Source organism: Amblyraja radiata, chromosome 11, assembly GCF_010909765.2.
Source record: "Amblyraja radiata isolate CabotCenter1 chromosome 11, sAmbRad1.1.pri, whole genome shotgun sequence".
Lineage (NCBI taxonomy): Eukaryota > Metazoa > Chordata > Chondrichthyes > Rajiformes > Rajidae > Amblyraja > Amblyraja radiata.
In genome coordinates, this window is record NC_045966.1 from 9,124,453 (window position 1) to 9,140,850 (window position 16,398).

A 16,398-nucleotide genomic window follows, 5' to 3' on the forward strand; every position below is an offset into this window, starting at 1 on the left:
TCATCAGTAACTTTTAGGACATCCTCTGTTATTGACTTAGCTTAGTTTGAAATCATTTATCATTTTAATTATGGTGTTTAAAATGTAATTTTCTGTTATAGAGCAAGAAAGTTTAAGGTCCTATGACATTGTGGCAAAGCTAGGGAAGAAATTGTGAGGCCTCTAGCAGAGATATTTGTACCCTTGATAGTGATGGGTGAGGTGCCAGAAGACTGGAGTGTAGCTAATGTTGTGCCTTTATTAAAGAAAGTCCAAAGAAAGTGGAAGCGGAGGGTACAATTTCAACATTTAAAAGACCTTGGACACGTAGATGGATAGAAAAGGTTTGGAGCAATATTGACTAGGAACAGACAAATGAGACTAACTCAATGGGGCAACTTGGTCAGCATGGATGAGTTGGACCGAAGGGCCTGTTTATATGTTGTGTAGCTCTATATCTCTAAATATTATCAACTAGTTGCAGTGAATCCATGAAAATAGTTTGTAAACCTTTGCTGTGTGAATGCCTGTCTTTCAGATTGATGTGCATGACAGTACGTTATGAAAAACATGATGCCAATGCAGTCTTATTCTAGTAAGTATTTGTAATGACACGTTACTTCATTCAATAAGTTTCATGTCAGTTTTAAACTCAACATTTACTTCTATGTTGTAGTGATACCTCTTGTTCTTGTAGAAACACTCATTAGTTTTGTTTTTGTGGTACAAATAATGCTGAATTATTTAATATTCACTGATAAAAGCTAATATTTCAATGTAAGTTACTCTTCCCCATGTGGTTTGGTGAATGATTAAGGAAATTTTGATCTTGAAACAGCAATGGATGTAAAGGTATAGAAGCAATAAATCTAGCAGTCCACTTCCCTCATTGTGGAATCACAGTGGTCTGTAAATAAGCAACTCAGTAGCTTGGGTGTTAGAGGTTATGGGGAGAAGACAGGAGAATGGGGTTAGGAGGGAGAGAGAAATGTGGTAGAGACTTGCTGGGCAGAATGACCTAATTCTGCTCCTATCACTTATGATCTTATGAGTTCACATTGTGTTTTTTGATTTTTTGTCTTTGGATCGAATTCTGTCTTTAATTTGTGTATTGGTGATGTCTTTATTATTTATTTTATTCCGATTATATGTTTTTTTACTCTTGTTAATTTCTGTAAGGTGTCCTTGAGACTTTTGAAAGGCGCCCACAAATAAAATTTATTATTATTATTATTACTATTACTGCCCAGCATTCCCTTGGTCCCAATTTCTTTTAAACCTATTCTTGGATTATCATCCAAGGCTAGTGGGGAAGTTTTGTATCACTACACGAGGGATTCTTTTAACGTTGCTAGTGTTTTTGTTCACCGTAATTTGTATTTTCAGTCCTTAGTGTCTGGTAAATTGAGTTGATAAAAGTAAAGAATGTGAGTTATAGCCTAATAGTTGAATAAACAAAGTTGGGACTTTAGTTTTAATTATGTCAGTGTTCTGCAATGGAAATATTTCTTCATAATATTCATTTTAAGGCAATTTGTTGCAAGAATGTGAAAGATTGCAGACTTTCCTGGAGATTGACTTGGGAGTGCAGTACCATAGTAGTTACCATATTGGTAACCATAGAAATGGTGGTATTGACTTTAAGGCATGGGTGACTGCTAGAGAATTTAAATTTGAATGATCTCATAAATAGAAAATGAAATTATAACACTACTGTAAAAACCCATCATGTTCCCTAATGTGTCTGAAGGAAAACCGCTGTCCTCTCCCAGTTTGTCTCATACTTGGTTCACTAAAGTAGTTCGCTCTCATTGTAATTTTAAATAGTGCACAAATTACTCAATTCAAGGAAGGGTTAAGGAAAAACAAATGTTGCCAAGTTCAAGTTCGAATTTATTGTCACACGTACCAATTAAGGTACTGATATTTGAGTTACCATACAGCCATACTAAGTAAAAAGCAGCAATACACACAGGCACATAAAATAAAATTTAACATAAACATCCAACACAGCGGAATCCACATTCCTCACTGTGTGGGATGATAATAAAGTTCAATCGTCTTCCTCTTTGTTCACTCGTGGTCGGGTCACCCGCCGCTGCCTATGGTCCGATGTCTGAAGCCCTCGCGTCGGGATGATCGAAACTCCAGCTTCGGGACGGAATGAAACACTCCGTGGCATGGAGCTCCCGAGTCGGCCTCTTCTTACTAGAAACCGCGGGCTTCACGGTGTTAAAGTCCACAGGCCCCGCGGTTGGAGCTCTTTCACAGGCGATCCTCGGCAAAGGATCACAGGCTCCTTTGATGTTAAAGTTCGCGTTCCTGCGGCTTGAAGCGCGAAAAAGCCGCACCACTCCACGTTGTTAGGCCGCAGGGGGGACGGAGATGTGATACGGAGAAAAATCGCACGTCCGTCGAGGTAAGTGATTGATAAAAGTTTTCCCCAATTCCCACCCCCACCCCCACATAAAACAAACCAAGAAACACTAAAACATACTTTTAAAACATACTTAAAATAATAAAAACAGAGAGGGGACAGACAGACTGTTGTTGCGAGGCATCCAATGAAGGAATAAAATAGATACGGAAAAATACTCCAAAAACCTTGTTCTAAATGTAGTGTACACTACAAGTGTGGTTGTTGATGTCATACTGGAAGTACTGTGGAATGCACACAGGGTGGTAGTTGCCGTTTCATTCCTATACAGTAATGGTGCAATAGTGTTGGGGATCTTTTAATGATTCTGTCTGATTGCATCTTTTTTTGCCTTTTTATGTTTTGTACATTTTACTTTATGTTTTCCTCTTTTTGATTAGTCCTGACAGCATTGCAACCTGCTGGTATATTCTCCTTTCGGGATGTGTATTTATCAAAGAATCGATGTTTCTGCCATGTTGCAGGTAATTTATCTTTTTTTTTTCTTTGTACAGATGGTAAAAGTTAGAATTTCAAACCTCAAATGACAGAGAGGAGCATGTGTATTCCTACGATTTCGAAATATTCATTGGTATCCTTCACAACATATACAGAAGGTCCATTTTTGCATCAAATCCTAATTCTCTTTTAGAGTTTAGAAATAAAGCATGGAAACGGGCCCTTTGGCCCACTTTGTCCACACCGTCCATAGATTATCCATTCACAGTAGTAGCTCTATATTATCCTACTTCTTATCAACTCCGTACACATTCGGGGCAATTTACAGAGGCCAATTAACCCTCAATCTTTCACGTCTTTAGAATGTGGGAGGAAATCAGAGGAAACTGGAACACCCAGGGGAAACCTTGTTCCTTTTCACCTTGCCAGTGGTTCACCATCTGCCAGAAAACAAAAGATAACTAACTACTCAAATTAGGCTGAATCACTGATGAACAGAGCAACTCGACATTGTGTTTTATTATTAAGTAGTACATAAGATGTAAACATTGCTACTGATGTCATCATTTATTGCTTATCCCTAAATTGTCTCTAGGTCAGTTCAAAGTGTAGTTAGAATCTTTACAAAGTTGTAGGCAGACCAGACAAGGTAAGAATGGCAGGCATCAGCAAACCAGGTGTCATTGTATTTTACCAATATAGTATGGTTTATTCTTCAACATTTGATTTCATTTTCTTAAATGGTGCGATAGATTAGAAATGTTGGCGATTGATCAGTTGTCCCAGGTTTCTGGTTACATACAGGTCCACTAACTTAACAGCATGCTACCAGATGTCAATAAGGGTTTCACCCAAAACATTGCCTATAAGGATTTAAGAGCGAGTTAGATAGAGCTCTAGGGGCTAGTGGAGTCAAGGGATATTGATAGGGGACGATCAGCCATGATCACCATGAATGGCGGTGCTGGCTCAAAGGGCCGAATGGCCTCCTCCTACACCTATTTTCTATGTTTCTATGTTTCTATTTCCTTCGCTCCATAGATGCTGCCTCACCCGCTGAGTTTCTCCAGTATTTTTGTCTACCTTTGATTCTCCAGCATCTGCAGTTCCTTCTTAAACAATTACCAGATGTCAATATTGACATGGATTCCCTCTTCTTATTTGTTAATGTTCGAGGTGAAATAATGCATAAAGTGTTACCAGGATAGTGACTCAGCAGTACTGATATCTTTCTGTTCTGAAGAATTGTGTTTTTATTTGCATTACTCCATTGTTGTGTGGTGTGGAGAGATTCAATGAAAGTAGTCTGCCTCCATTGGATGCCTTTAATGTGGATTTGCACTTGCAAGGAACAATGATTAAAAAAAATTGTGGGCATATAAACTCTAATGTTTCCATTAATTAATTGGGCAAATCACATACTGTGGTCCTAAGATATCCTGTGTTGCACCTGAACAGAGGCAACTGGTGGAGTCAACCACTAATGTGGAAGTGTAAGCATATGGAAGTGAACCATTGAAAAAAAACGAGAAACAAGATTAAAAGTACACGGTTAAGTTAATTTTTTATACCTATAGTAATGTGGAAACTTTGTGTCATACTCAGTAGTGAAAAAGCTCTGTATTCCAAATGGGCGGAGGAATAAAGAATATAGTGGACTGCTACTGGAACTGAAATAATTTGTTTTTAATCTTTAACGATAATTGCAACGGTATCTCCCACCTTGTAACTTGATTTATTTGAAAATTTGTGGTAAATATGATGTGAGATAAATGAGAAACATGAAACATGTCCTAATATAAAAATGGCTAGAGGCAATAATATTAATCCATGCAAATGGTCTTGTATGTCTATTAATGACTGATTAATTTTCCCACACCTCCAAAGGCTTTGGTTAAATTATGTTTACTATTTTGCCCCAAAATAACTTCTGTTATTCAGTTTGCACTTGCACTGGAATTTTGCATTGGTTCAAGCAATAAAAATCTAAACAATGTGTCGGGAAGCTGTCTTTGGTCATCATAACCAAGCTCCCACAGATCTATAGATCTTATGAACATCGAAAAGGCAATTATCTGCTTGTTGCATACACTTTTAATTATTCAGTACGTTATGATGCTTTGAACAACTTGGAGCCATGCAATTTGCTTCACTCTCTTTTGATTCAGTAAATTGTTTAACTATAAATTAACTTTCATGCCTTAGGTTGGGAACCTAGAACATGTAATGTAATTTTTGTAACCCATTTATTTTCCTTTTCATCATTGTCTTCCATTGAATTATGCATCTATGCAACTGCTCTTGTGTATAATTTTTTGAGTGTCATCATTTGGTGATTATTCTGACATTAATCAAATTTGACAAAATTAAAATAAATTAAAAAGTGAGATAAGGATAGAAGCGGTGAGAAATGTGGTCAGGAGAGGGAATTTAGGTAGAAGGAAGCAGGGGGATGGAGAAAGGGATAAGTGGGTGTGTTTCCAGGTGGGCTCAGGGAAGAAGGGAGAAAAGTGGAGGGGGGGAGAGGTGTTCGTAGGTTAGGTACCTAAAATTGTAGAATTCAATGTTCTTGCTGTTAGGTTGTTAGCTACCTAAGCGAGTATGTGGTGCTGTTCCTTCAGTTGGTATGTGGCCTCTCTCTGGCAATGTCAACACCCATGTCAGAAAGGTTAGTATGGGAAGGCGTGTTAAAGTGATTAGCAACCCTTTCCAAATGTGAAACTATGCGTGTCACCAGAAAGAGGAATCCATCTTACAATATACTTGGTACCACCCTTGAAGAATCCAAACAAACCAAGTATCTTGGCATCAAATTGCAGAATGATCTGCGTTGGAATGGTCAGACTCATCATGCAACGGTGAAAGCAACAGGTGTCCTAAACTTTCTGAGGCGCAACTTTCATCATTGTTCGACTTCTGTCAAGGAGAAGCTATACTTCACCCTCGTTAGATCTCATTTGCACTACACAGTTGCAGCATGGGACCCATACACAAATAAAAACATTTCTTCCATCGAACGTGTCCAAAAACAGGCAGCACGATTTGTTACTAACACCTATGAGAGAGAAGCGAGTGTCACCAAACTTCTGAATTCTCTGGGGTGGAACCCTCTCCAAGACAGACGTGAAGCTCACCGTTTGACCTGTTTTTACAAAATGTTAAATGGTCAGCTTGACATAGACTACAAGACCTTCACCAAACCCAAACCAATTAGGAGTAGACGAGGGCATTCGATCCAATTTGTGATCTCAGCTACAAAGACAGATGTGTACAGCAATTCGTTCTTCCCCCGCACAATTAAAGCATGGAATAATCTCCACCCAACTATAGTTACCCAACCAGATGCAACTAAATTTAAAGTAGCTCTTTCTTCCCAATAACTCTTTCTGGCTTAAGCCCTCCCTTCACCACCTCCAGTTTAAATTTCATTTGGAATATTTTGGAGGACCAAGAAACCAAGAACCCGGAGATCCAGCAGGACTTGGCGCAAGTATTCGGCAGAACAATTTGCACTTGGTCTTTCCGATATAAAGGAGGCCACATGAATACTGCCAATAGCACTTTTTGATTATGGGCATTTAATCAATGTATAATCTACTGCTATAGATAAGCTATAACTATCTGGTTGATAATTTACTTGAGGTGCCTCTTATCAAATACATTTAGCTGAGTAATCAGGATGTAGAAATCTAGATGACTTTGTTCCTTTACCTTCCGTTCCCTTTCTTACGTGAAGGATTGTTGAGGTCAATTGGAGTGTCCCACTATTACTCCAGCAGAGCTTTTCTGCTCTGCACAGCACTTTATCCAGGAATGCACTGCATGGCAAATTCTCATTGCTGTTATTTTTTTAAAACACATGTGATAGGGGAAGAGTAGTTGTTCTGTGGAAACCTGCTTTTAAAAGGTTCTACTCACTTCTGTATTTTGACGTTAGATTGGGAAATTTGTGTCATTGGAATTGATTTCTGTGAAACTGTTCTACTACATCAAGGAGGTAGATGGAAAACTATTGTTCTGAAATATTGGTCAATTTTGGAGTATTGTGACTTTTACAATGTATTTTGACATGAGTAGGAAGGAACTGCAGATGCTGGTTTACACAAAGATAGACTACAAAATGTTGGAGTAACTGAGTGGGACAGGCAGCATCTCTGGATAGAATGGGTGACGTTTTGAGCTGAGACTTCATCAGACTGAGCTGAGGCTGAAGAAAAGTCTCGACCTGAAACATCACCCATTCCTTCTAACCGGAGATGCTGCCTGTCCGTTGAGTTACTCCAGCATTTTGTGTCTATCTTTGATATGATTAGGATTCCCTGAGAGTTGGGTTCCTGGTTGTGAACAAGGTGAAGATAGATTGCATGGGGACTTTCCTTCTCTAAAAGGATAAAAGAAACATTGAAACCCAGGGAAATGTTCAAGGACCTCATTAGTAAGTTAAAATTTAGTATTTGAGGGAAGATGTGCAGAGTTACCACTTGATCAGTCTAGCCATTTTACGTGATGGGAAGTGGAGGAAAAAATACTACTTTGAAATTGGGAGAAGCATAAATGAGGAAGTTCATTAAAACAAAGTTAAACCTTGCATGTGTGGACTTCTGCAAAATAATTTTTCTATTTGCACATTTATAATGCAAATTTGGGAACATTTAAAAAATCTCCAGTTTGTGGCAGATGGAAGCTTGCAAAACTTTTCCAACGTTTTCCAAAGTTTTGATTTTGCAAAACTTAAACAAGTAAAGGCAGCAGAAGCAGAACAACAGCGACTTCTGATTAATGATTTTTCCTGTTTTCTTCTGCTTCTTTCAAGTATTTGGGGGATTTTGTTATGTGACAGAATTGCTATATTAAATAGCTATTTTAAAAAAAAAGCAAAAGGAGAAGATTGGTAGAACGGATTTCTTTGGCAAAATATTGTGTTTTATTTCAAGTGAAAAAAGTGTGAATTGTACATTAAATTACGAGAGATGTGATTTAAATTGAAATATATAAAGTTGACAGATTCTTGGTTGGTAAAGAGATATTGTCTAAAAATTGTTAATGAATTACTGAAAATAAACAAGCAAAGTTCGGAAGTAGACCTGTCGGCACTCGAGGGCAGGGATAGGGCATTAACATATGTTAAACCCCTATGCCCCAAATAAATGCAAAGATCCTGTAGCTGACTTTATAAAGGGTAGTTAGATATTTTTTTGTTATTATTGCCTATAGCCTACCAAAATAAATCAACGTATAAAATTCTGTAAATCCTTCCATTTTATTGCAACTGATTAAAATGACTTCCTCTTCTAGTTCTTTATCCTCGATGAACTAGAAATGACATGACTTCCTATCTACTATTTTTATTTATTAGTTTTCCAATGATTGGATCTTCTCTTTGTTGCATCTAAAACCTTTGTGATATCATCTCAAGATATAAAGTTTGATTGTCTGTTAATTTCAACAAACGTCAGTACAACCTTCTCATCAACCCTCACTCAATATGAGTAAATGTAAACCCATAGAGCACACAATCAGGCCTTTTGGCCCAACCTGCCCATGCTGACCAAGATGTCCCATATAACTAGTCCCACTCGTCTGCATTTGGCCCATTTTCCACTAAACCTTTCCTACCAATATACTTGTCCAAATGTCTTTACAATGTTCTTATAGTACTTGCCCCAAATTCCTCCTCTGGTAGCTGCCACTCAGGTTGCTATTGTATCTTGCGCCTCTCGCCTTAAACCTATTTCTTCAGGTTCTTGATTACCTTTTGGGCGTCATTTTGGCGACATTTAGGCGACAGCTGAAAAAGAGGTTGTCGCATGCAGTAACGCGGAGCTTCCCTGTCGCCCCAGGATTTTGGAATGTTCAAAATCCTGGGTCGACATTTGGGTGACTCATCATGTCGTGCGCCCTGTCACATGCTGACGTATGCTGTCCTGTGGGTGACGTCCGGTTAGGGTTAGGGTTAGAGTAGGGACCACAGATGAGGTGTAAAATATTCTTCCTTCAATGCATGGATATTAAACATTAATATATTAAAATTAATACAATAAAATCAATTGTGCAAATGAAAAGATGTCTGAGTCGTTCAATTATATTTATAGACGTATTGGTCCGCTTCCAGATCCGCTCACCGTCTCTTTTCACAGGGATGGATTCAGTGAGTGTAGACTGAACTCCCCTCTCCTCTATTCCCCCCCTCCTGCCCCATCCATCCTTCTCCACACCCCCTACCCTTCTCCCCTCCCCTCTCCTCCCCTTCTTCCCTTGCCCCCTCTTCCTCCCTTCTCCCCGTTCCACTCTTCTCCCCCTTATCCACTCCCCCCCTCCCCTCACATCCCCTTCTGGGTCCAAAAATGGGAGGGGGGGCGTCGGGGAAAGTGGGGGGTGGGGGGGGGGGGGGGGGGGGGGAAGGTGTGGAGAATGGGAGAAGGGAGGGAGAGGGGAAGAAGGGGATGTGAGGGGAGGGGGTAGTGGATAAGGGGAAAAAGAGTGGAGCGGGAAGAAGGGGGGAGAGGGGAGAAGGGTAGGGTGGAGTGGAGAAGGAGGGATGGGGCGGGAGGAGGGGAGAGGGGAGTTCAGTCTACACTCACTGAATCCATCCTTGGTGATCGGATATGGAAGCGGACCAATACATCTATAAATAAAACGGAACGACTCCGACATCTTTTCATTTGCACAATTGATTTTATTGTTTTAAATTTAATATATTTTTAATTTAATATATATTTATATTTATATATATTTATATATATATATATATATTTATTTATATATTAAATTTAAAATATGTTTAAAATCCATGCATTGAAGGAAGAATATTTTACAGCCTCAACCCTAACTGGGCTTTACCCGCATGACAGCATACATCAGTGCATATGTCGTGCAACTTGACGGTTGTACAGACGTCAATCACTGACGCTCCGCAGTCACCCAATGCAACAGGCCCTTTACTGTGGGTGAAAGTCTGTGCAGTTCCCCTTTACACCCCTCTAAGTTCACCCCTCATTCTTCTGCACTCTAAGGAATAAAGTCCAAGCCTGCCCACCATCTCCCTGCAGCTCAGGCCCTCAAGTCCTGGAAACATCCTTGTCAATCTCTGCACTCTTTGCAGTTTAAATTGTTTTTAAATTAGAATAGTACACCCAGGAATTAAATCCTTTCTATTCCTTCTTGTTAAAATTAAGTGTATACAAAATCATTAATCAGGGCATTGTTTATTGATTGAATGCTCTTAAGTATGATTGGCCATTATCTTTTAGGCATCAAAAGATAGTGGCAAAGTGGCTATGGAAATGCAAACCTCGGTTTTGTTTAACTGTTTTCATTTGCCACTCTCACCTTTGCAACGCTAGGTGGCACAAATTGAAAGTCTTCTGAATAAAGGAAATAATATAATTCAAAGTTAAGTGGTACTGGCTTATTGCTTTTCATCTCAAGTGGAGTATTTGAAGATAATACACAGACCAACATCATCAGAGCTGCAGAGTGCAATCCAGGATTTTTTTCAACCTTTCACTTAAACCTCTTTATAAGGTGTATTTGAATAATTGACCACATGATTTGATTTGATGTGTTCAATGGTGTAGTATTCCATTGTTTGTCTTTTCATTAATTATTCATTTTTGGCCATTGGTGTTGCTTATTGACAGATTATTGTTGCAGGCTTTTCGTTGCTTTGATCATTGTGTGACTTGAGATGGCAATTGATGGAATCTTTTTTAATGACAGTAAGAATAACCAATCTCCTTTCCTAATACAAAATGTTGGTGCAACATGATAATCTGATGCCAGTCTATAAATTCTAAATATTTTAAAAGCTAAATTCAAAATATTAATCGGTCATGGTGGGATTTGAACTCGAATTTTTTTTCGTTTAGTTTAGAGATACAGCATGGAAACAGACACTTCGACCCACTGAGTCCATGCTGAATAACAATCACCTGTTCACACTGGTTCAATGTTATCCCATTTTCTCATCCAGTCCCAACACACTAGAGCCAATTTTACAGAGGCCACTTAACCCACAAACCCCACATGTCTCTGGGATGTGGGTGGAAACCAGAGTATCTTGAGGAAACCCACACGGCCACAGGGAGAACGTACAAACTCCACGCAGACAGCACCCGAGGTCAAAATAAAAACTGGATCTCTGGCATTGGGAGGCAGCAGCTCTACCAGCTGCACCTCTGTGCCGCCTCTGAATTATTTGTCTATATTGTAATTATTGTTTGCTTGAGCATAGTGGGGGAGGAAAGAGACTGTTTTAGTAATAACATTCGGTTCTGCATGAAAAATATTTATTGAAAATAATTCCCATGTAGAGATAGTGTCTAACTGAGGAATGTGACATTGGAGATATCAGCAGTACTGTAGTAACACCAGAATTTGGATAGCTGCTTGCCTGCTTCAAATTTTTCAAATTATTTAAAGGTAAGGCAAGTTGGCACAGTTTGTTAGGCAGTTAACATTTTTTACATTTCTTATTAAACGAGTCGAAACTGTCAGCCCCAATTTTGTTTTCCACCGAGGTTTTGGGAAATCTTGTTTTAAATTTATGGCAATTAAAAAGATTAAACTGGCTGGAAGCGCATATTCGAAAAATTAATGATGTTATGGTGTCTTGATCCAAAACTTAAATACACTTGGCATACCAGAAATCATGGGAATATTGACTGGGAACCTTGCACAGATCGCAGGTTTGTTTTTACTTGGAAGAACAATAAATGAGAATTACTTATTTCTTGATTAGTACAGGTGTCAGAGGTTATGGGGAAAAGGTAGGAGAATGAGGTTAGGAGGGAGAGAGAGATCAGCCATGATTGAATGGCGGAGTAGATTTGATGGGACGAATGGCCTAATTCAACTCCCATCATTTATGACCTTATGACTTAACTCAAAATAAAAAATCTTTGCAGAATTGTGATTTTTCTAGTATCTATTTCATTAAAAAGTGCTTCCAATTGCATTAAAGGCAGTGACAGTTAATTTTTCCAATAGTGAAGGATTCCTATTCAGTGTAACAGTTCACAATTTTAGTAGCAACAGTCTACAAGTAACCTACCCCACACGCATACAGGGTGTGGCCATTAAGCTTATGGTACTTCACCCTTATGAAAATCACTAGCTAAAAATCAGAGAAATGGATTTACAGAAGTACATTCATTATGAATTTATGACATTGGGGAGTTATTTAATAAAAGAAAAATGCAAAAGGAAGAAACAACAAATGTTGTCTTTTTATTTTTCAATTCTCATTTCTGAACATCTGTAGATATTGTTTTATGTATTTTGCTGTTTAGTTTTTTCCCAAAAGTTTTCTGTATTATTTATTCTCAAGATGTCTGAAACGGGGCTAGCTAGTTTAAGTGCAAGTGTAAACCCAAGCAAGCACTTATTTGTGTGTTATATCTAACTAACCTGTTGAAATTTGATATGTATTTAAAATGTATATCTTCATTCAAACTGAAGGCTGGAAGGCGATGAGCATCTGCTGTCACTTGTTTCTCCAAACGCAGCTGGTGGCCACTTCATAGATTTTCTTTGGAAACTGACAAGTGCAATCTCTTGAGTGATCTTTCCAACCCCCCTCCCCTCCCCACCCACCCCAAGATGCCATGAATCAGTAACTATTATTCATCATTATTGCAGAGAGAAAAAGATGCTGTAAGAATGCATCTCCACTTATAATATGGTATGCAATGAGAATTATTGTTCTACATTATAGAAAATCCCAATATGATGTAACGCGGGTGTCGCTTGTTGTTAATACAAAAGTACACATGTAAAACATTTTATAAATTAACACAACATATTTCCAGTCCAAAATCAATTTAAGATCATCTGCCTTTCTCGTATCTGTCTAAATCCAGTGTGTGAGGGAAACGAGCCACGCAATTGCACTTGTTACTTCTGCTCAAAGTGGCTGACCTATAATACTTACTAAGTTTTATTTAATATCTATTTATTTTTCTTTTGGCATCCACCTTTTGTGTGAGTCATTAAGTTTTTGTCTTTATTACTTGAGGTTAATTGCCCTCTGTTGAAAAAGCAAGGGGTTCTACGGCATGGTAAAACTGTCATTGTTTTTTTGGGCATATAACTTAATTTCTCAAGTTTTCCCAGGGTGGAATATTGAAGACTTAGAGCTTTAAGGTAAAAGGGGCACAGTTTAAAGGAGATGTGCAGGGAAAATATTTTTTACACAGAGATTGGTAGATATCTGGAATGCTTTACCATGGGTGGTGGAGGGAGATACAATAGTGGTTTTTGGATCGGCATTTGGGTATTAAGGGATATGCACCATGTGCAGGCAGAGGAGATTAGTTTAACTTGGCATCATGTTTGACCAGACATTGAAGGCTGAACGGGTGTTCCTGTGCTGTGTACTGTTCTATGTTCTGTGTCTAGATTTATCAGGTTACAGTGAAAAGCCTTGTTTTTGTATGCTATCCAAACAGATTAGATATACCATACATAATACAATCGAGTAAAACAAGTACAATAGATAGAACAAAGGGGAAGATTCAGAGTGTGGAATATAGTTCTCCATATTGAAGCACATTAATTCCATTCTGTTTAATATTTTGGTTGGAAAATGTATTTTGGTTAATCTCTTCATGTGGTCATGGCATAGATGGAAAAGAGGTCAGTGGGTGGGGTGAGAGAGAGAGAGTGTGGCACCCTGCTTCGGAAAATTTAAATCATGGTCACAGCACATTTGTCTTCTATGCTGTATTGATAAGCTGCAGCTGCCAGATAGCAGTTGAACGCTCAAGCTGGTATGCAGGCAAAATTGTCGACTTCAGAGCAATTTAACCATGTTGTTTTTGAACCAACCGAGTCCGTGAGATCATTTTCAGCAGGAAATGCACATGCCTTGCTCCTGGTGAGCAGACAGCCAATTTCAATGCTGCCTTTCACGTTCAGAGTAGGGGAAAAGCTGTAAAAGAGGAAGCTAAAGTCTGGAAAAGAAACACAGAAGCAAACCATGTTTCTGGCCTAAAGCAAGTTGCTCAGTTGCAAAGCAAGTTCGGTGCAACAGTTTGCAGTGGAACTTTATTTTTGTGAAGATTTTTTTCCCAAACTATATTTATTCGTAAGCCTTAACAACAGAATTAAGACGGACAGGAGTTGGAATATAATTAATATCTTTTAACCAGGACGTATTATACAGCTTGCACTTAGTGTCTTGAGTGTACTTTACACCGTATGGAAGTAGTTTGTCATGAAAATCGTTCTTTGGACTGGAGTCTGTCAACTCTAAGGAAAAAATACACCAAGTTAATGGTATGTTTTACTTTATCCTTTAAGAGTCTTGTTTGTTTGTTTTAATCATTATTCTTTCAGTATTTTCAATGTTAAATTTGCTAAAAGAAATTCTGATTTTGTGAAAATATTATTTTAATGGATGCTTTAGTGGGATCAAATTATTTCAATGATGAACTATTTTGCAGTCAGGATGATTAAATTTATTCAATAATTTATTTTAAAATATTAATCATTTGTAGTTTTGTTTAAATCAAAGGTTTAGATCCTAAAGGAACTAAAGCATAAGGTATTAATACAGAAAAGTGGTGCTGAGGTAAAAGATCAGCCATGATCTTGTTGAATGATGGAGCACACACAAAGACCTGAATCATCCATTCCTTATGTTCTTAATTAGGACCTCTTTTTGAAGCCAATGCAAGTTATATGAGGCTATTTCTGCTGCAGGAATTGCAGTCAATGGAGTATTGTTTCGTGATTCACGTGCTGTTTAAACATTAGGACAATATTCAGCAGATCAGTTTCTAATTATAGACTTGGTGTTCAGTCTTGGCTACAGACATCTGGATTGTTAACTGATTTAGTCAACTGAAATGTTGATAGAAATTATTTAAGTCGAGGTCTTTCGCGTGCATGCACAAATTTCCAAGAATTGTTAGCAAAGGAGTAATGCAGTTGCTTGAAATGTTGATGCTGCCAGCATTAAAGAGACAATTTGACGATGTAAGAGAAGTTAACTTTTTTAAATCAAAAAAGTCACTACTGGGATATTTTGCGAATAATTGAACTTGAGAGGGTGCAGGAAAGATTAACAGGAATTGCCTGGAATGGAGGGCTTGAGTTATAAGGAGCGGTTGGATAAACTGGGGCTGTTTATCCATGAACTGAAGTTATCTGAAGTTATAAAATCATGACAGGTATAGATAGTCTCATCTTTTTTCTCTGGGTAGAGGAGTCTAAAACCAGAGAACATAGGTGTGAGAGGAAAGATTTAAAGGGAATCTGAGGGGCACGCTTTTCACACAATGCCCAGTGGATTTATGGAACGATTAGTGAGGCAGGTACAATTACGCCGTTTAAAAGACGTCAGGACAGATGCATAGATAGGATAGGTTTAGGAAATCAAGGGATAGGGGCCACACGCAGGTAAATGGATTTAACATAGATGGGCTTCTTTGGCATGGACAGGTTGGATTGACTGGCCTGTTTCCATGCTGTATAACTATATGAATCTGTAATAATGAGCCAGGATTTCCTCACAGCTGCTCTGCTCCATGGCTATAATTTTGCATGCAAACAATCTTTCTGTTGCACCTGGCAGAGCTATGTTGCTGTTTCAGGGCAATACTTGAGCAATTGGGCCCTCTGAGTTTTGGAAGTTTATCTTAAAACCAATCCCACCTATAATTACGGTATGAATTATCTATATAATATACAGGGAACTATCCTCATAAATAAGGTAATTATTAATAAATTATATTTAGCATAACATTGTCAAAACATGGTCACTGGCATGTTTATTCTTGGGGAACTACTAAAGTAATGTTAGTAAAATTCCAAAAACAAATTTAAATTTCCAATGAAATTAGTTGACTTTTTCCTCCCAGTATTTCAGTGTTTGAATTCCCCCGATATTGCGTTTATCAGTTATGGGTGTTGACCTTTATGCTGCTTTTGTTAAATTCTGGTGCATTTGTTGCATACTGTTTGTGGGCCATACCATATTACGGATGAAGGCTTGACTTAATTTAGCTAGAGAGATTTTGAGTACCTCTCGTTAAGACTATTTCACTTACCCTTTCCTGATAATATGTCAAGCTTGGAAAATGTCAAATCTAACAGTTAGTTCCTGGATATAAACAATGAGTTATGACCATTGCATACTTCAATGTTTACGTGGATTATGAACTACAAAGTAGGATGAAAATATTTTAAACCACATTAATAAAGTGGGGGCCACCCATTTTGAGATAACAATACGAGCTTTATGGAGTATTTTTCTACTGTTGTAGAGCACCATCTAGTGGTTGGTTTAAGATATTGAGTTTTAGACATTGATAGAGGTATTGGTTTATTGTGTAGGAAGGAACTGCAGATGCTGGTTGAAACCGAATATAGATACAAAATGCTGGAGTAACTCAGCGGGACAGGCAGCATCTCTGGAGAGAAGGAATGGATGATGTTTCAGGACGCGACCCTTCCCCCGACTAGTCTCATATGCTAGAGATGAATTCCCAATCCTCCAAACTACCTCGTTGTGAACCTTGGGAAAGGGTCTCAACCCAAAA

The 16,398-nt window shown here is 38.3% G+C and overlaps 1 protein-coding gene across 11 annotated transcripts in view; it reads left to right on the top strand.

The window, feature by feature from the left end:
* The window catches only part of rapgef6 (Rap guanine nucleotide exchange factor 6), a 262,348-nt gene that overhangs the window by 55,239 nt on the left and 190,711 nt on the right, over positions 1–16,398 (top strand). For 10 of the 11 annotated variants that reach the window (XM_033029271.1, XM_033029274.1, XM_033029281.1 and 7 more), the window contains exons 3-4: positions 518–574; positions 2,797–2,880. In XM_033029271.1, the coding sequence (XP_032885162.1) occupies positions 518–574; positions 2,797–2,880 (141 nt within the window). Of the gene's footprint in view, positions 1–517; positions 575–2,796; positions 2,881–13,674; positions 14,132–16,398 lie in introns of those variants that run through there. The other variant, XM_033029280.1, reaches the window with a different exon arrangement.